The sequence below is a fragment of the Simochromis diagramma genome, unplaced genomic scaffold (assembly GCF_900408965.1).
Source record: "Simochromis diagramma unplaced genomic scaffold, fSimDia1.1 OVJJ01000389.1, whole genome shotgun sequence".
Taxonomy (NCBI): Eukaryota; Metazoa; Chordata; class Actinopteri; order Cichliformes; family Cichlidae; genus Simochromis; species Simochromis diagramma.
Window position 1 is genome coordinate 204,144 of NW_024387227.1, and position 20,313 is coordinate 224,456.

Here is a 20,313-nt window from a genome sequence, read left to right on the forward strand (position 1 = left end):
TAATTTCAATTCAGGTTAAAAAAAAATTGTGCGCAGACACCGTGCCAGCAGTGCGCAATTGCGCACGTGCACAGCTTAGAGGGAACATTGCTCCAGAGGTCCACAGGTCCACTGGCACCTGGACCTAACGTCCCCCATGTCGTCACCCTCAGACATCCCACTGTGGAGGCATCCTCGCCTGGACCAGTGGCTGCCCTTGTGAGACAGACTTTATGGTCACAAACAGCCCTAATCTGAGAATGAAGGCTCCTTTACATAGAAAGCAGTATGTGGTGTGATGACCGCTGCATTAGCTCCAAATATGTGATGCACTGGCTGCTGCACTCTACCTGTACTGAATCAGTTTTTGTAGCCAGTCCCAGTCTTTACATTTAATATGCACCCACTCCCTGACAGCATGAATGTCACAGTGGGTTGGACCTTGACTGTGGCACATGTCAATGCTCCCTGGACATCGTGCTTAATAAAGGAGATTAAATGTGATGTGATTATGAGATTTGCTCTTTTGAAGTTTAAACATTTATGTGTCAAAATGTTGGACTGTTCCTTTATCAGTGTGTAACAGTGTGTGTATGAGAGCCATGTAATGTCCATGTGTGCATGCTGACTGTGCTGCTCTGGCCCCCCTCCTCCTTTCAGGGTGGAGCCTGCTGGAGTCCGATGGTTGAGACCAGGTCTGAGGAAGTGTAAGTGTGTTTTTAATGGGATTCATGAAAACAAAGCAGCACACATTCAACCATCTTCATCATTCTGATGTCAGGAGTCATCATCAAAGGGTCAATCAATGAACAGATGATGGATCAATAACTGCAGCTGGATTGTGTTTGTTCTCTCCATCAGATTCCTGTCAACTCACAATCGACACAAACACAGTGAACACAAAGCTCCAACTGTCTGACAACAACAGGAAGGTGACACATGTGGAGGAGGTTCAGTCACATCCTGATCATCCAGACAGATTTGATGTTTGTGAACAGCTGCTGTGTAGAGATGGTCTGACTGGTCGCTGTTACTGGGAGGTCGAGTGGACGAGGAGGGCTTGGATATCAGTGAGTTACAGAGGAATCAAAAGGAAAGGAAGGAGTGATGAGTGTGTGTTTGGTGGAAATGATCAGTCCTGGAGTCTTTTCTGCTCTGATCATTATTCCTCTGTGTGGCACAATAACAGAGAAACACCCATCTCCTCCTCCTCCTCCTCCTCCTCCTCTGTCTCTAACAGAGTAGCAGTGTATGTGGACTGTCCTGCTGGCACTGTGTCCTTCTACAGAGTCTCCTCTGACTCTCTGATCCACCTCCACACCTTCCACACCACATTCACTGAACCTCTTTATCCTGGATTTACAGTCTCATGTGGTTCCTCAGTGTGTCTGTGTGTAGTTTAGTTTAAAGAGTGTCATGTTAGTGTCCTTTAACACTCTGATTGTTGAACAGATAGTTCAGTCTGTACATGTCTGCCTCTTTTACTCAGAAACACATTTTTAGATTCATGGATTCAATCACTTGATGTTTTAAACTGTTTTCCTGTCAACGCTTCACAGACATCAGTATGCAGTGTTTCTCTGAAAATCAGTTCAGCTGAGATGATGAAGTTCATTTCAGTGTTGGAATACTGAACTTATTTGAAACATATTTGAACACAGATATTATTAAACTGACAGAAACACTGACATCAGTAAAGAGGAACAGACTAATGAGTGCTTACTGCCCTCCGATGGTCACAGATGTAAATGCAAGCATGGAGCTATATTTTAAAAAAGCAGATGTCTTCACATATAATTATCATCATGTAGCTCTGTAACTGTTAGCTAGGCAATTTCACATTTGTGTCTTTTTGTGGAATCAGTGTGTTTGAACAACACAAATTCTGCCTTTTCTAATTTTGAAAGACTGAACATGATATAAACAAAATAAATCTGATCTGTTCCTCTACAAATCTGGACAAATCTCAGATTCTGAAGTTCTCAGCGCTTACATTTTGTCCTCTCTACACTTCTGCTGTCAACTGACATGTGATGTGTTTGTACAGCTTCCTCTGTCAGTTTTTAACAAACTAACAAATTATCCAACAGAAGAGTATACCTTTGAGACAATGGTGTAGGTCTACTTTCCAAACTGAGAGGATGGATGAGATGATGGTGCAGGTTTCCAGTCTTAATTCAGTCTTGTTGCCACATTGTGGTCACCTGTCACCTTACTTTTGCTGTGGGAATTATGAAATGATAGCTAGACTTTAGCTTGCCTGTAGTGGCATTAAATGATCCTTTAGAAAATAGTTATAAATGTATTAGTTCCCAACATTGTACATTGCTGAATCATTATTTTTACTGAAAGTCTGTTCAGTTTCCAAACTAAAAATAAAATTGAGTGTGACTCGCCGGCACATTACAGTGAGACTCTCCAGTTTGATCAGCAGAGAAAAAAGATATCTCAAACAAAATATGACGGAATTTCAAAAACCTTAGTGGATCCCAAAGAGCTTACTAAAATTTAATGTTTGCTTTGATTGTCAAAGGAGCTTGCAAAGAAAAGCGTCTGGACTTCTTTAAGTTGCTTGAAGACGTTTCACCTCTCATCCGAGAAGCTTCTTCAGTTCTAAGGTCAAATGGTGGACAGTCCCAGATATAAACCTAGTGGGAGTGACCCCCACAGAGGGACAAAAGGACCCCCTGATGATCCTCTAATCGCCTGAGCCAAGGTGGGACTGGGCGTGGGTCCCAATCAGCCAGGGTTTCGGGTGAGCTCATTGTGAAACCTGGCCCCACCTTATCATGCAAATTCCTGAGGTCAGATGGCCCAGGATGTGAGTGGGCGTTAAGGCGTCTGGGAAGGGATCTCAAAACTGGATTATAGATGGCAGAGAGTTGGTGTCGTAAACCCCCGCCTCTGTTCAAAGATGGTCGCTCACAGTGGACATAGATGGCTTCTTTCACTCCTCTTACAAACCATCTGTCCTCTCTGTCCAAAATGTGAACATTGGCATCCTCGAAAGAGTGACCTTTATCCTTAAGATGCAGATGGACTGCTGAGTCTTGTCCTGTGGAGGTGGCTCTTCTGTGTTGTGCCATGCGTTTGTGAAGTGGCTGTTTGGTCTCTCCAATGTAGCGGTCTGGGCATTCCTCGCTGCACTGTACAGCATACACCACATTGTTAAGTTTGTGTTTTGGCGTTTTGTCTTTCGGGTGAACCAGTTTCTGTCTGAGCGTGTTGCTGGGTCTGAAATACACTGGGATGTCATGCTTGGAGAAAACACACCTCTTGGCGTTCTCTCCATGAGCTTCATGAGGTCATCACCTGAAATGGTTTCCAACAGTCTTGAAGGAGTTCCCAGAGATGCTGAGCACTTGTTGGTCCTTTGCCTTCACTCTGCGCTCCATCTCATCCCAAACCATCTCCACTGGGTTTTGGTCAGGTGACTGTGGAGGCCAGACCATCTGGTCAGCACTCCATCACGCTCCTTCTTGGTCAAACAGCCCTCACACAGCCTGGAGGTGTGTTTGGTGTCATTGTCCTGCAGCAGGAGGAGCAACCACTGCACCAGCGTAGAGTTTGGTAATCAGTCCAGAGGTCCAGAAACTTCATCCTGATGCCTAATTGCAGTCAGGGTGATGCTGCCAGCCCATAGATGTCTGTGCCTCCCTCCACTGATATGACTCTTGGGTCATTACTGGCCCACTATCAAACTGGCCACGCAGAACGATGTTACAGCTTCTCTGGACCCTTTCATATCTGTCATATGTGTTCAGGGTGAAAAACACAGTCTGCCAGTGGTGGCCTGATAATTCTGGTATTCTATGGCAAATGTCAATCATGCATGGTTCCAGTCAGTGAGTACAGGGCCTGCTAGAGGACATCAGGCCCTCAGGCCACCCTTATAAAATCTGTTTCTGATTGTTTTGTCAGATACAAGTACAGGTTACTGGTCTCTTCTCATACCAGTAGTGACACTGGTATGAGGAGGAAAAATATCAGTGTCCTCCACCTGTAAAACCATCCGATAATGACTGTAAAGAGTCTGTAGGATCTGGTCATGAAACAATCACAATTTAATATTTTTTAGAATAATTTCCAGAGTCATAACACACAGCCAGCAAAACATGGGAAGTAAATTCCAGGAAAAAAAATGAAACCTTGCATAAAATGCCAGTTTAAAGTCCAAAACTCTGTGACCTGACCCCAGCCACAGTGTGGGCTGTGGACTATGTGGAGGTTGAAGTGTGGACCCAGAAGCAGACGCGTGGAAACAAAAGTTTAACCAAAAGCAAACCGTTTATTCAAGGCTGGTCCAGCAAAACAAAACAAAAGGCAGGAGCAAACTAAAGGAAACCTAACCAAGACTAAAGTGGGGAAACTAAACACTGGGGACATGGAAAACTTGGACATAACTGTCATGGTGGGGTACACCGGTGTTATGATGAAGTGGACCCAAGTGCAGACAGGGAAGGAGGCAGAACTAAGTTTTGAAAAAAAGGCAAGCTGTTTATTTAGGCTATAAACGTGAATACAAAATGAAAGCATCATGAGCAGTGGCAAAAACTAAACTGAAACCAAACTAGGAAAACTAACTGACTGTGACAAAACTGTGATAACTTTGAATCAACTGTGATAAGACCTGACGGGAGGCAACGCAGACGACCTGACACTGAATAAAGAAAGACAGAGGACTTAAATACAGACAGGAGGTGATCAGGGGAAGTGGAAACACACGGGGGAACAGCTGACTGAAATGAACATAATGATGCCATGGCTTAAGTGAAACTAAACAATGTAGGGACAATGAACAAAAGGAAAGTCACACAATATATACACAGAGGGATGATAAGGGAAGTGGAAACACATGAGGACACAGCAGGGACAAATTAGATGTGATGAGAAAGCAAAACTGAACACACTGAACACAGGACACGAGACTGTCCAAATAAAACAGGATACAAACTAAGAGACACGGCTCGACACACAGGGACCGGGGGCGAAACAGACATGGGAACACTGAATGAATCACAAAGAGGGGAAACATCAACAAAACACAATGATGTGACTATGGCGACTATGGAGGAAGACCAAATACAGACGGGAAATTATTTTTGATAAAAGTAATATTAATTTGACTAATGGACAGGCAGTGATAAACAGCAAACAAACTGCTTAGCTTTACAGTCTTTGTTTTATCATCTGCAACTCCTGCAGTGTGAAACAGTCTTGGTATGTCAAACATAAACACATTTTAGATACCGCTTCATCAGGTTGCATATATATACCATATTTCTTCATCAGAGAATCTATAATGTATTAAACTAAAAGTGTATACCTGGTTTAAAGAGTATTAACTAAATAAGAACGTGACAACTTTCAGTCATTAATGTAGCAGAGACAGAGTCTGACTAAAGGGACATCACAGTGAGACCTGTTTGATCTGCAGACACAGTCTCTCTCTACTAAGAGTGTGTTTGACTTTAACTTTCACTCAAAATGATTCAGTTCCTCTAAACCCTCCAACAAACATTTACAAATGCTTAGAAACATTTTGTGTTTCTAATTACTAATGTTCCCCAGCCCCAGCATTCCCACAAATCTGTCTGTTTCCTTTTTTTAAGTTTCACTGTCTGTCTTCTAAACTTCGCTGATGCAGCTGGTCGTCTTTGTGTGAATCTCCGTGTGAAGGTAATCAAATCAGTATGTATTGTTTCTGATAATATCAGCTGTGTGCAGCTTCGCTCCAGCACAAACCGTAGCATTGTTCATGATGACAGATATGAACGAGGTTGACTTGTAACACCGCAGTTATGTGAGCCGTCATTTGTAAGCCTCTTAAACTTTCTTGCACTTTTACACAAAGTTTTATGGTAGTGCTTCTTCTTCTTTGGGGATTTTTGTTCAACAGACTGAAAAAAGCTGTAATATATTTTTGAAATATATTTAAATTGGTATTTAAAGGACTGTAGCATATTCTAATTAGATTTATGATACTGTGTTAAGACAGTAAAATTGTGCATGTGTGTGTTTGTGTGTCTGTCTGAATTTTGCTGGTACTGCACTGATTGATGATCGTTGATGATCCACCTGATTGGACTGGAAAATTATTTCTAGTATAAATTACAGTTTTATATTACAGAACAAATTTGATATCTGTAAAAATATTTCACTAAATTTTTAACTGATTCCTCTTCTGGGACACCCACACTGTGTGCAGTTTCATCTCAGCCCACTGTGTGATTCCACATTAAAGGACATTTCTCCACAAATTCAATAAGCTCAGTGGATTATCATAACAGCGTATCAAAAATTCATTTAAGAAATCCTTCTTAGTTATTGTCATGAAAATCTCAGTGGATTCTTGATTTTGCTCGTCTACTCTACAGCCTGGATAGTTTCATTTCAAACTGCTGCCGTGTTTCTGCCAAATTAAAAAACAGTTCTACTCAAATTCAACAAGGTTCAGTTAATAAACAATGATTAACAAAAGATTTTGTTCATATTTCATTATATAATTCTGATCCATCAAAGATATTCAGACCTTATGCAGACCTTATTATCTCCCCAGAGAACTCACCTCTATCATACTCACTGCCGTGTATATACCCCCCGACGCTAATGCTAGGTTGGCCATGAAAGAACTTTCTGCAGCCATTAACAAACACCAGAATAAACACCCCGAGGCTGCTTTTATTGTTGCTGGCGACTTCAACTACACCAACTTAAAGACAGTCCTCCCCAGATTCCACCAACATGTCTCCTGCCACACCAGAGTTGACAAGACTTTAGACCATGTGTATTCCAACCTGGCTGGAGCCTACAAAGCCACACCCCTCCCCCACATTGGACAATCGGACCATCTCTCCCTGTTCCTCACACCTCGGTATTCACCACTCATCCAACGTGTGAAACCTGCTGTGAGGACAATTAAAGTGTGGCCAGAGGGGACAGACGCAGTGCTCCAGGACAGATTTAAAAACACAGACTGGAATATGTTCACCCACACAGACCTGGACCAGTACGCCTCATCTGTACTGGATTACATCTCCAAAACCACAGACAGTGTCACCACCCAGAACGGATCACCATGTACCCCAACCAGAAGCCTTGGATGAACCGGGATGTTCGTCTCCTCCTGAAGGCCCGCAACACTGCCTTTAGGTCAGGAGATGCACACGCCTACAGTACAGCCAGGGCTAATCTAAAGAAGGGCATCAAAAAAGCCAAACACCATTACAAAAAGAAGGTAGAAGAACACTTCTCCAACTCCAACCCCCGACGCATGTGGCAAGGACTCCAGACCATCACAGACTACAGGACCACCAAACCCTCCCCCGCATCCTCTGATGTCTCCTTCCTCAACGAGCTCAACAACTTTTATGCTCGTTTTGAGCGAGGGAACCCCACAACCACAACCAAAGCAGACATGACGCCAGACCACCAACCTCTGACTCTCTCCCCCACCGATGTAGGAGCGGTGCTGAGCAGGATCAATGTCCACAAGGCTGCAGGCCCTGATGGCATCCCCGGGCGTGTTCTCAGAGCGTGTTCTGGGGAGCTTGCAGGAGTGCTCACAGACATATTCAATCTGTCCTTGGCCCACGCTGTGGTACCGGCCTGCTTCAAATCCACCTCCATCGTCCCGATACCCAAAAACTCCAACCCATCTTGCCTCAATGATTACCGCCCAGTAGCACTCACCCCCATCATCACTAAGTGCTTAGAGCAGCTGGTCCTAGCACACTTCAAATCCTGTCTCCCCCCCACCCTGGACCCCCACCAATTCGCATACCGCCAGAACAGGAGCACAGAGGATGCAGTCTCCATCGCACTGCACTCTGTCCTCTCACACCTGGACAACAACAACACCTACACCAGAATGCTGTTTATAGACTTCAGTTCAGCATTCAATACAATCCACCCCTCACAACTCATCAGGAAACTGACAGACCTGGGCATCAGTTCCCTCATCTGCAAATGGTTACTGGACTTCCTGACCAACCGCCCCCAACATGTCCGGCTGGATAACCACTGCTCATCTACCATCACAATGAACACCGGTGTACCACAAGGCTGTGTGATGAGCCCTTTCCTCTACTCCCTCTTCACCCACGACTGCAGACCTGCTGATGGTTCCAACACCATCATTAAGTTTGCAGATGACACCACGGTGATTGGCCTCATCAGTGACAACGATGAGGCCGCCTACAGGGAGGAGGTGGATCGTCTGGCTGAGTGGTGCGACAGAAACAACCTGCTGCTTAACACCGAGAAGACCAAGGAGCTCATCGTGGACTACAGGAGGAATGCTGACCCACATCCACCCATCCACATTAAGGGGACGGCTGTGGAGCGTGTGAGCAGCTTCAAGTTCCTGGGAGTCCACATCTCCGAGGATCTCACCTGGACGACCAACTGCTCCAAGCTGGTCAAGAAGGCTCACCAGCGCCTCTTCTTCTTGAGGACTCTGAGGAAGAACCACCTGTCCTCAGACATCCTGGTGAACTTCTATCGCTGCACCATCGAGAGCATCCTGACCAACTGTATAACAGTCTGGTATGGGAACTGCTCTGCCTCGGACCGGAAGGGGTTGCAGAGGGTCGTGAAAACTGCCCAGCGCATCGCCGGAGCACCACTTCCTGCCATAAAAGACATCTACAGGAAGCGGTGTCTGAAAAGGGCTGGGAAAATCATCAAAGACCCCAGTCACCCATCGCATGGACTCTTCACCCTCCTGCCCTCTGGGAGGCGCTACAGGAGCCTCCGGACTAAGACCACCAGGTACCGGAACAGCTTCTTCCCCACAGCTGTCAGACTCCTGAACTCTGCCTCCTGACATCTGACCCACGTTAAACTCATGGACTGAACATACACACACCCACAATGGACAACTGTACCCTCAAACACACAATAATAACATGGACTGAACCACCACTCACAACCACTAGCACTTTATATAGCCTCTGTAGAAACTATCTACACCCTCACTTATCTTAACTGCACTACTGTATAGCTCTGTGTAAATAATCATTCTGTACATTCGATAATCTTTAATCCTACAACTGTTTACAACTTGCATAGTTCCCATTTCTGTATAGCTGTATATCTCAGATTCTGTAAAGTTATTTATTTCATATTCTGTATAGTTTTTCATATTTATATCCTGTTCATAGCCTGTACATAGCTTGTACTCACTACAGCCTGTACATACTTATAGTTATAGAATATTCACAACATACTTCATACCGTGTACATTATAACATACCATAATAGACCCATTTCTGTAATATACTCACATATCTATATTATTGCTAATATATATTGTAATATATCTATATCACTAAAGCACTTCTGGATGGATGCAAACTGCATTTCGTTGCCCTGTACCTGTGCATGTGCAATGACAATAAAGTTGAATTCTATTCTATTCTATTCTATATTCCTTCTTAGAATAATCCTTTCTCTTATTGAAGATCAATTTATTTTTCTCATTTTGGTCATTCCTATTAACCCAGCCATTTCCTTAATCAATCCCACACCACCGCCCCCAAAACCCTGGGAACACAGAGCAAGGAAAACACAAAGTACAGCAGAAGATGGGGGCAATAAATACACACTGGATAATGAGACGAGAGGCAACAGGTGGGAGACATGATGCAGGAGAAAACTACAATAGTCACACGAAGCAACAGTTAAAACAATAAAACAGGAAAACATGGAGAACAAGGGTTAAATTACATAGAGGAGAACAGACTGGACAGGGGAACATGAGATAGATAAATGCAGACGAGACTGAGACACTGATGGGAACATATCAGGATTAACCAAATGGGGGAAGTAAAACTCAAAACTAAGTACAGGAGACATGAAACGTTAAAAAAAGAGGAAATGATACACAGAGACATACGCAGACATGTAGAAAACAGAAAGGGAAATATAAGTGAATGGGAAACATGACAGATGGGGAAATCAGACAATGACAGACAAACAGAGAGACAAGACAGACAAAGAGACATAACTGAAGTACAGAAAGGGATCACAAAAGCAGATCTTTAGTGTTACAAAACCAAGAAGACAAACTACAATATGAAAACAGGGAACATGGGATATAGTAAATCCTAAAGCAAACTATTAACCATCCTTATATACAAAGAGCCAAACTAAAACACAAAAGACTCTCAAAAACAAAAAGGCATCACAAAACCATGGAAAAAAACAGCGATCCTCCATCCATTCGCTTCCGCTTATCCTTTTCAGGGTCGCGGGGGGCGCTGGAGCTTATCCCAGCTGTCATAGGGCGAGAGGCAGGGTACACCCTGGACAGGTCGCCAATCTGTCGCAGGGCCAACACACAGGGACAGACAACCATTCGCACTCACATTCACACCTAGTGACAATTTGGATTATCCAATTAACCTATCCCCACAAGCTGCATGTCTTTGGACGGTGGGAGGAAGCCGGAGTACCCGGAGGGAACAGCGATCCTAACAAATAATATTGCAGTGGTTGGAGATGAAACTTTGCTGACATGTAGTAAATGGACTGATTCTTATATAGTGCTTTTCTACTCTCCTGGAGTTCTCAAAGTGCTCTATACAACAGGCCTCATTCACACAAGCACTTCTAAACACAAGTGCAAACTAATTATCAGAGAGCAACTTGGGGTTAGTATCTTGCCCAAGGATATTTGGCATGCAGGCTGGGGAAGCCAAGGTTCGAGCCACCAACCTTCCAATCAGCAGCTGATCTGCTCTACCACCTGAGCCACAGCCACTCACCCATCACAAGTGGGTGAGGCTGGTTCTGATATGGTGCTTTTCTACTCTGAGCATTCAAAGTGCTTCATACAAATGACTCATTCAAGGACTTTTCCTGTGCAGAAGAGTTTTCTATCTTGGGGTTAGTATCTCGTATCAAACAACCAACCTTCCAGTTACTTTGTGACCTGCTCTAACTCCTGAGCTACAGACAGAAGAGGAGTTTGTTAAGAATTTTATGACAACTGTCAAAGGTTTTTTCTATTGTTTATTAAATTAATCTTATTAAATTTGAGTAGAACGTTCCTGTTATTTCTCTGAAACCTTGCAGCTGTTGGTGGTTAAACTGCAAATATATAGAGAAGGTAACCCAGAGGAAGAATGCACAGAGACTTTAAGGTCAGCTATCAAGAATCATTTTTATGCATTTTGATGCAATGTTATGATATTTGATGTTGAAATTGATTAGAAATGACTAATTTCATTTCTACAGAATTATGCAGTGTGGGTGTCCAAGAAGATGAATTCAGAATTTCATGTCAACTATCATATATGATTTAATACAGAACCTTCATACACCTACCTGAAACCATTTAAATGACATTATTGAGTTCCTTCGAAGTTTCTCCATTTGAACAGAGTTGTTCTTTAATTTCTCGTGTCTCAAGCAGCAGTTCGAGGTGAAACTATAGATGCATGAAAGAGCAGCTGAGCCAAATGACAACTGAATTTCAACTATAAAAGATGATTTTCAGAAATATTTGAATAGATTTGAATGAATCATGAATGAAGAAGCATTACCAGAAAAATTAACAAGAAAAGAAAACTTGAGTGAAAAACAAATGACACTGTGGCTTTAATTCTGTTAACTTCCTGAAAATCATGTGTGTTGTTATGTGTGTGATCAGCAAAAAGGGATAAGAAGCAGCATTACCGTAAAACTTAGCGTTGAAGCGCAAGCTTGGCAGATAACGGGTGGCAGGCGTGGGTCACACTTGAAACTCTGAGCTCCGGGTCTTTATAATCACTCTGCGGAGCTCACAGAGACTGCAGGGAGAACAGGAGGACAGAGCAGACTTTGTGAATTATTTTTTATCATAGATGTAATATAAATTCAACACAGGCCTCTGAGGAAAAGGATCGTGCTACAAACTTTTGTGTCTCTTCCAACAGAAAGCAGAGGAGTGGAGTTACTCAGAGACTGACTGGATTAAACACACCAAAGATTCATATTCCAGTTGGACCGTATCTCTGACCAAGGTCTGCACTACGTATCAGGATTTGATCTTATTCAGGTAATATCAGGGTTCTTATAGGGTTTGTTCACAATAGTAACTCATGCAGCCATTTTTCAGTCTCACTGACCAAACTTTTTACAACATGCGGCATTTTTAATAGTAAACTTCTGTTCAGTGCTTTTCCTGTCACACACTCATACATGTGTTTTGTCTGCAGCAGCTGTGTTGTTGTTGTTAGATTGTATTATCTGTTTAATCTCTTCAACATGGTTTTAGCTTTCTTAGTAAAGTCAGCAGCTCTGTCACTTTTCTCTGACTCCTCTTCTGCTCGACACTCAGCTGACACTCAGTTTCATTTCCACATTCATGAAGTTGTTGTCCAAGCGAATCATAGGCTCCATGATTGGTCAGCAGACTGTGTCCAGGCAGACAGGTTGGATAAAAATAGCAGATTTATGTTTGATTACGCCCGTTTTCAATTCAGTTCCAGTCGTTCCTGGCCCCAGGAGGTTGATGGGGGTGGAAGATGGGGGGCAATGGGTTGTAAGTACAATGTAGATGAGTGGAGGCTTAATGTACTTAAACTTCCAGTCACAGTGAATCAGTGTGTGTCAGTGAATGCATCATGTGTGCTTCATGGCTCGATCTAGTGGACTGATAGTAGAAGTAGAGCAGCTGATGGCAGCTTCCTCTGCCTCACACTGCTGTCTGACTGCATTCAGCAGATATTTGGACAGCACACATGGTGGAAAGGAGGATTTCAGTTGATGTGCACATGAATGATTTGTGTTTCCTCTGCAGGTGAAGGTAGAAAGTGTGTGTGAGCTGATGTGAATTGAGCAGCATGGATCAGTGTGAGGGCAGAGAGGAGGGAGTCCCTCCCTCTAAAACCACTCTGTGTGGGGAACATGAGAGCCAGACCAAAACTCAGAGGTGAGATGACCATCTCTAACTGTCCATGACTCTTCTCCATGTCACAGCTCAGCACTCACATCACTGCTCCATCATTATTCACAGGAACCAGCCTGGACCTCCACCCAGAAGTGTGTCCTGTAAGAGCAAACGGGTGAAGCATTTCTTTCGTAATTTAGGGCGACAAAAGTCATCTGACGAAAAGTAAGTTCATGTCAGTATTAAAATGTTTGAAATTTTAATCAGCTTTTTACTATTTAAGGATTTAAATAATATACTATTTACATACTTTGTTTATGCTTTTTATCTAATGTATTGGACACATTAGATGTGACACATGTTTCATGTTCACTTACTTTTAGCGTCAATCAGAAACCATCCAGCTCTGTGTCCTTAAAGAGTGACTGGTCCGGTCATCGAGGCATTGATTTTAAATCCCAGCCTGTGTCTGCTGCAGAGAGGTGAGCTGTTAGTAACATGAACTCTCTGATTTAAATGATTTTTCTGTTTCCTGGTTTCTAAAATGCATCTCTGTAGCAGAGCAGTGTCTCCAAGGACACACAGGCTCAGCTGTAACTGTCAGTTTATCTGATTTAAGACACATTTGGACTCAACTGACTGTTTTTAACTATGTATTTTAATCAGAGGTGTACCATCTGGATCCTAAACTATGATAGAAACAGCTGCTAGCAGTGGGTAGTTTGACTTTGATACGCTGCTCTAGAAAGCAAACAAAGATTTGTGCAGCTCCTCTTCAGAAAAGTGTTCAGAGAGCTGCTGCTGTATTAGACAAAGGCTCGTCGTGTGAGCCCAGATGTGTGTAACAGCTGGGTGAAGGAGAACCATCACAGTCACGTCTCCATCCCGCCTTTATTAATGAACTTCCTGTTGCTTGCAGATGACAGGAACACAAAGTGTTTGTGCCACGTGATGCTGCAGGATTTGTTAACATGTCCATGATGGTAACATCTCCTCGTCTAACTGCAAACACATGAGCGCTCCTAACGGCAGCTATCACAGCCACACAGGCAGACTGTCTCACTGTTGCATTCAGGGACATTTGTTTTCCTGTAAAAAGCTGAACTCTAATCTAAGAGGACTGTTACTGACAGGAAACAGCTGCATTATCTGCAGTCTGTGTGATCACAGCTGCTTCAATCACTTTATCAGAGAATTGATCATTGAATAAAACATGTTTGTGTCTGCAGAGGTCAGAGGTCACAGTCTGCAGGATCCAGCTGTCCGTCTGTGAGGAGTGATGAGTCCAAAGATAAACCTCCAGAGTTCAGTGGTGAACCTGAACCAACGAGGTCAGAGAACTGTGATGACTCCTTTACATGTTTGTGTTTTCCTGGATAAATATGACCAAAGATTCATTAAAAAGATAAAAAATATCAGACTTTGTCCTGTAGCGCTGTGTGGCAGGCAGGATTGGACCCAAACACAACAGGATGAAGTCAAAGAGGCAGCTTTATTTCAGCTGTGAACATGCAAACAGCAGAAATAAGAAAACATCACTGTAGGTTTTCAGTGAATGAAGCCTCAGCTCGACGCTCCACTTTGTCCCTCTTTTCCAATTCAATTCAATTCAATTTTATTTATATAGCGCCAAATCACAACATAAGTCGCCTCAAGGCGCTTCATAGATAGAGAGAAAAACCCAACAATCATATGACCCCCTATGAGCAAGCACTTTGGCAACAGTGGGAAGGAAAAACTCCCTTTTAACAGGAAGAAACCTCCGGCAGAACCAGGCTCAGGGAGGGGCGGGGCCATCTGCTGCGACCGGTTGGGGTGAGAGACGGAAGACAGGATAAAGACATGCTGTGGAAGAGAGACAGAGATTAATAACAGATATGATTCAATGCAGAGAGGTCTGTTAATACATGGTGAGTGAGAAAGGTGACTGGAAAGGAAAAACTCAATGCATCATGGGAATCCCCCGGCAGCCTACGTCTATTGCAGCATAACTAAGGGAGGATTCAGGGTCACCTGGTCCAGCCCTAACTATATGCTTTAGCAAAAAGGAAAGTTTTAAGCCTAATCTTAAAAGTAGAGATAGTGTCTGTCTCCTGAATCCAAACTGGAAGCTGGTTCCACAGAAGAGGGGCCTGAAAACTGAAGGCTCTCCCTCCCATTCTACTTTTAAATACTCTAGGAACAACAAGTAGGCCTGCAGAGCGAGAGCGAAGTGCTCTAATAGGGTGATATGGTACTACAAGGTCATTAAGATAAGATGGGGCCTGATTATTTAAGACCTTGTATGTGAGGAGCAGGATTTTGAATTCAATTCTGGATTTAACAGGAAGCCAATGAAGGGAAGCCAAAACAGGAGAAATATGCTCTCTCTTTCTAGTCCCTGTCAGGACTCTTGCTGCAGCATTTTGGATTAGCTGAAGGCTTTTCAGTGAGTTTTTTGGACATCCTGATAATAATGAATTACAGTAGTCCAGCCTGGAAGTAATAAATGCATGAACTAGTTTTTCAGCGTCACTCTGAGACAGGATATTTCTAATTTTAGAGATGTTGCGCAAATGGAAGAACGCAGTCTTACATATTTGTTTAATATGTGCATTGAAGGACATGTCCTGGTCAAAAATGACTCCAAGGTTCCTCACAGCATTACTGGAGGCCAAGGTAATGCCATCCAGAGTAAGAATCTGGTTAGATACCATATTTCTAGGCTTTTCAGGGCCGAGTACAATAACCTCAGTTTTATCTGAATTAAGAAGCAGAAAGTTAGCGGCCATCCAGGTCTTTATGTCTTTAAGACATTCCTGCAGTTTAACTAATTGGTGTGTGTCATCTGGCTTCATGGACAGATAGAGCTGGGTGTCATCTGCATAGCAGTGAAAATGTATGCTATGTCTTCTAATGATGCTGCCTAAGGGAAGCATGTATAATGTAAACAGAATTGGTCCTAGCACTGAACCCTGTGGAACTCCATAATTAACCTCAGTGTGTGAAGAGGACTCTCCATTTACATGCACAAACTGGAGTCTATTAGATAGATATGATACAAACCACTGCAGTGCAGTACCTGTAATACCTACAGCATGTTCTAATCGCTCTAATAGGATATTATGGTCGACAGTATCGAATGCTGCACTAAGGTCTAGCAGGACAAGCACAGAGATGAGTCCACTGTCAGAGGCCATAAGAAGATCATTTGTAACCTTCACTAAAGCTGTTTCTGTGCTGTGATGAGCTCTGAAACCTGACTGAAACTCTTCAAATAAACCATTCCTCTGCAGATGATCTGTTAGCTGTTTGACAGCTACTCTTTCAAGGATTTTTGATATGAAAGGAAGGTTGGAGATTGGCCTATAATTAGCTAAGACTGCTGGGTCTAGAGATGGCTTTTTGAGTAAAGGTTTAACTACAGCTAGCTTGAAGGCCTGTGGTACATAGCCGATCATTAGAGATAGGTTGATCATATTTAAGATCGAAGAATTAATTAATGGCAGGACTTCTTTGAGCAGTTTTGTAGGAATGGGGTCTAAAAGACACGTTGATGGTTTGGAGGAAGTAATTATTGAAGTTAACTCAGAAAGATCAATTGGAGAAAAAGAGTCTAACTTAACATCGATGGTACTAAGAGTAGCTGTAGATAATATTACATCTGTGGGATGATTACTGGTAATTTTTTCTCTAATGATAAAAATTTTATTTGTGAAGATGTTCATGAAGTCATTACTAGTTAACGTTAAAGGGATTATTGGCTCAAAAGAGCTCTGACTTTTTGTCAGCCTGGCTACAGTGCTGAAGAGAAACCTGATCTGTGATTTTGATCCGGTTAGGCTGCATTTTATCCATCTGGGCTGATCTGGTCTGGTTTTCCTTCTCCAAACAGCCACATCAGGAGTCTTTGATGGAGTTTTAAAATATTTAATTACAAATGTCCAAAGATGGGTTCAGGATACCTGAATCCACAATTATTAAAGCTAAAATAGTTCACAGGGTTTGGACTTTGTTAGGTGACGAGAGAACATCAAAGTGTTTTTTTATCTTTAAACAGTATTTTTATCACTTCAGTTGCTCTCACAGCCCTGTTTGTTATTTTACCAGAGCTCTTATGTTTCACTCAGTGCTCCCACCAAACACCTTGGAGGACACATTAGTGTGATTTAGATTTCATTGGTGTAAACACCAGTCACACAAGCTAACCCATGGAGGCAGCAGCAGGCTTTGTGTTTGGTAAAGTCTGTTGGCTTAAACTAAGAGAGTTTAGTTTGTTAGCACAAAGAGCTGTCAGCTAAAGCCCCGAATGCACTTTGAATACATATGAACTGAGAAAAACACTTTAAATACAGCAAACAGTCAAACTGACAACATGTTTTTCTGCTGATCATCCACAGCAGTACGTTTAGCATTCATGCTAGCAGCAGGCTATGACTGTCCACTCAGCACCAACACAGGTAGGAGTGAGCAGTCAAACTGCTCCATGCTGCAGCGTTTAATGGTTACCGATAAGCCCAGGTGAGTCAGCAACAGGTGGTGTAATCATCATAACTGTGTGGACCAAGAGCGAGAGGCCATTACAAGCTCCACCCAGGCAGGCAAAACGCTAGCAGGAGAGAGCAAAACATAAAACCTGAAAAGCCATCATGAGCCAGCCAGAGAGACACAGAGTTTTATACTAGAAGAGAAACCTGCTCATCTTCATCATGTTTATTTAAATAGAGAAAATCAGAAGTCTCTGTGTGTCAGACCACGGCTCTACACGGACACTTCTAAGCTGCTTCAGAGTGAACTGACCCAGATAATCTGCACACAGCGGCTGTAAAACAGTGAAAGTCATAAGTGTGTCTCTCTGATGGAAAGCTTTTATTGTGAAGTCAGGAAGTCTGCAGGAAGTGTTGAGTTTGTATTTATCACTCAGTGTTTAATAAGACAGGCAGACAGGAAGAGCAGCTCATTAGTGTTGATGAAATCAAAGGAACTGTGAGGAACTGCAGTTTGGTCACATCTGGATGTTTTTCACTGACAGTAAATGTTTTTAGTGATAAAGAAATGTGTTCACAGAGAGAGGAAGAGGAGTGGTGTTTGTGAGGAGGAGCAGCTGTCCTGCTGTGCTTTGTGTCAGGACGTCCTGAAGGATCCAGTCTCTACCAGCTGTGGACACTGGTTCTGCAGACAGTGCATCTCCTCATACTGGGACCAGTCTTCTTCATCAGGAGACTCCTCCTGTCCCCAGTGTGGAGAAAGATCCAGAAGCAGAGCTGGACTGCAGACAGCCAGTCAGAGCAGCTGTGTACAAAGTAAGACTGAACATCTGTCTGCTGATGGACTCATTTCTGAAAACTGGACTTCTTGTGTTGTTCAGACATTGAAGAGTTTTCTTTCTCTTTAGTCTCATTGTTTTTCTTTCTTTCAGCAGATGTTGGTCTGCAGGAGGTTTTAGATGAACATAAGATCAGTCTGAGGAGGAGATGTGAACGTGTGACTGAAGGAAGTGATGAAACAGGAAGTAGAACCCTCCTCAACAGGATCTACACTGAGCTCTACATCACAGAGGGACAGAGTGAAGAGGTTCATACCCAACATGAGGTGAGGCAGCTGGAGACAGCTTCCAAGATGGACGCCCTCCATGACGCTCCAATCAGGTGCCAGGACATCTTTAAAGCCTTACCTGACCAACAGAGACCCATCAGAGTGGTTCTGACCAACGGCGTGGCTGGTGTTGGAAAAACCTTCTCAGTGCAGAAGTTCACTCTGGACTGGGCAGAGGGCTTGGAGAACCAACATGTCAGTGTGGTGGTTCTGCTTTCATTCAGGGAGCTGAACCTGATCAGAGATGAGCAGTACAGTCTTCTGGAGCTGCTCCATGTTTTCCATCCAACATTACAGAAGGTCACAGCAGAGAAGCTGGCTGTCTCTCAGCTTTTGTTCATCTTTGACGGCCTGGATGAAAGCAGACTTTCATTGGATTTCACCAACAGGAAGCTGCTGTCTGATGTCACACAGAAGTCATCAGTCAGCCAGCTGCTGACAAACCTCATCCAGGGGAATCTGCTTCCCTCGGCTCTCGTCTGGATAACTTCCCGACCCGCAGCAGCCAATCAGATCCCTCCTACATGTGTTGACAGGCTAACAGAAGTACGAGGCTTCACTGACGCCCAGAAGGAGGAGTACTTCAGGAGGAGATTCAGTGATGAAGAGCTGTCCAGCAGAATCATCTCCCACATGAAGACATCCAGGAGCCTCCACATCATGTGTAGTATCCCAGTCTTCTGCTGGATCACTGCTACAGTTCTGGAGCACATGTTGACTACAGAGCAGAGAGGAGAGCTGCCCAAGACCCTGACTGACATGTACTCACACTTCCTGCTGGTTCAGACAAAGAGGAAGAAGAACAAGTACCATGAGGGACATGAGACGAGTCCACAGGAGCTGACGGAGGCTGACAGGGAAGTTCTTCTGAAGCTGGGGAGGCTGGCGTTTGAACATCTGGAGAAAGGAAACATCATGTTCTACCAAGAAGACCTGGAGCAGTGTGGTCTGGATGTGACAGAGGCCTCGGTGTACTCAGGAGTTTGTACAGAGATCTTCAAAAGAGAGTGTGTGATCTTCCAGAAACCAGTCTACTGCTTTGTTCATCTGAGCATTCAGGAGTTTCTGGCTGCTGTCTACATGTTCCACTGTCACACCAACAGGAAGACAGAGGTGCTTAAGAACTTTTTGGGACAAAAATACAACGAGTCCTCTCTGGATGATTATTATGATTATTATTATAGCTTCACATCAATGGATGTCTTTTTGACTAAAGTCATGGAGAAATCCCTCCAGAGTAAAAATGGCCACCTGGACCTGTTTGTTCGCTTCCTTCATGGCCTCTGTCTGGAGTCCAACCAGAGACTCTTAGTAGGTCTGCTGGGTCAGACAGAGAACGGTCCAGGAACCATCCAGAGAGTCATCAACAACCTGAAGGAGATGAACAGTGATGAAATCTCTCCTGACAGAAGCATCAACATCTTCCACTGTCTGATGGAGATGAACGACCTCTCAGTACATCAGGAGATCCAAGAGTTCCTGAAGTCAGAGAACAGATCAAAGAAGAAACTCTCTGAGATCCAGTGCTCAGCTCTGGCCTTCATGCTGCAGATGTCAGAGGAGGTTCTGGATGAGTTGGACCTGCAGAAGTACAAAACATCAGAGCAGGGACGACAGAGACTGATTCCAGCTGTGAGGAACTGCAGAAAGGCTCGGTGAGTCCAGATGTGATCATTAACATCATTGATCAGTGTAGGTTAGTAGTTTAATTTTGAAAATAAAATCAGATTGTAACCACAAAGTGTTTGTGTCCGTACGCTGCAACCTTCCACACCATTCCTTTATTGTACAGACTCAGCAGCAGCTCCATGGATCCCAAATCCAAGAGTGGAGAACAGATTTGAAGTGTGTCACATCCATGCAGTCACAGCTGTTTCCACCAT

At 43.5% G+C, this 20,313-nt stretch overlaps 2 protein-coding genes across 2 annotated transcripts in view; both read left to right on the top strand.

Annotated features, from left to right (window-relative positions):
• LOC120746715 (ribonuclease inhibitor-like) overlaps window positions 1–20,313 on the top strand; it is a 42,167-nt gene that overhangs the window by 4,483 nt on the left and 17,371 nt on the right. The window contains exons 2-3 of the mRNA XM_040052158.1: window positions 16,300–16,305; window positions 19,647–20,085. Of these exons, the coding sequence (XP_039908092.1) occupies window positions 19,649–20,085 (437 nt within the window). The 5' untranslated portion in view covers window positions 16,300–16,305; window positions 19,647–19,648. The remainder of the gene's footprint in view (window positions 1–16,299; window positions 16,306–19,646; window positions 20,086–20,313) is intronic.
• LOC120746717 (protein NLRC3-like) lies at window positions 19,131–19,606 on the top strand (the record flags this gene model as incomplete). Its single annotated transcript, XM_040052159.1, has 1 exon — window positions 19,131–19,606. A coding segment is annotated over exon 1 (465 nt), but the record flags the coding sequence as incomplete, so codon positions are not given.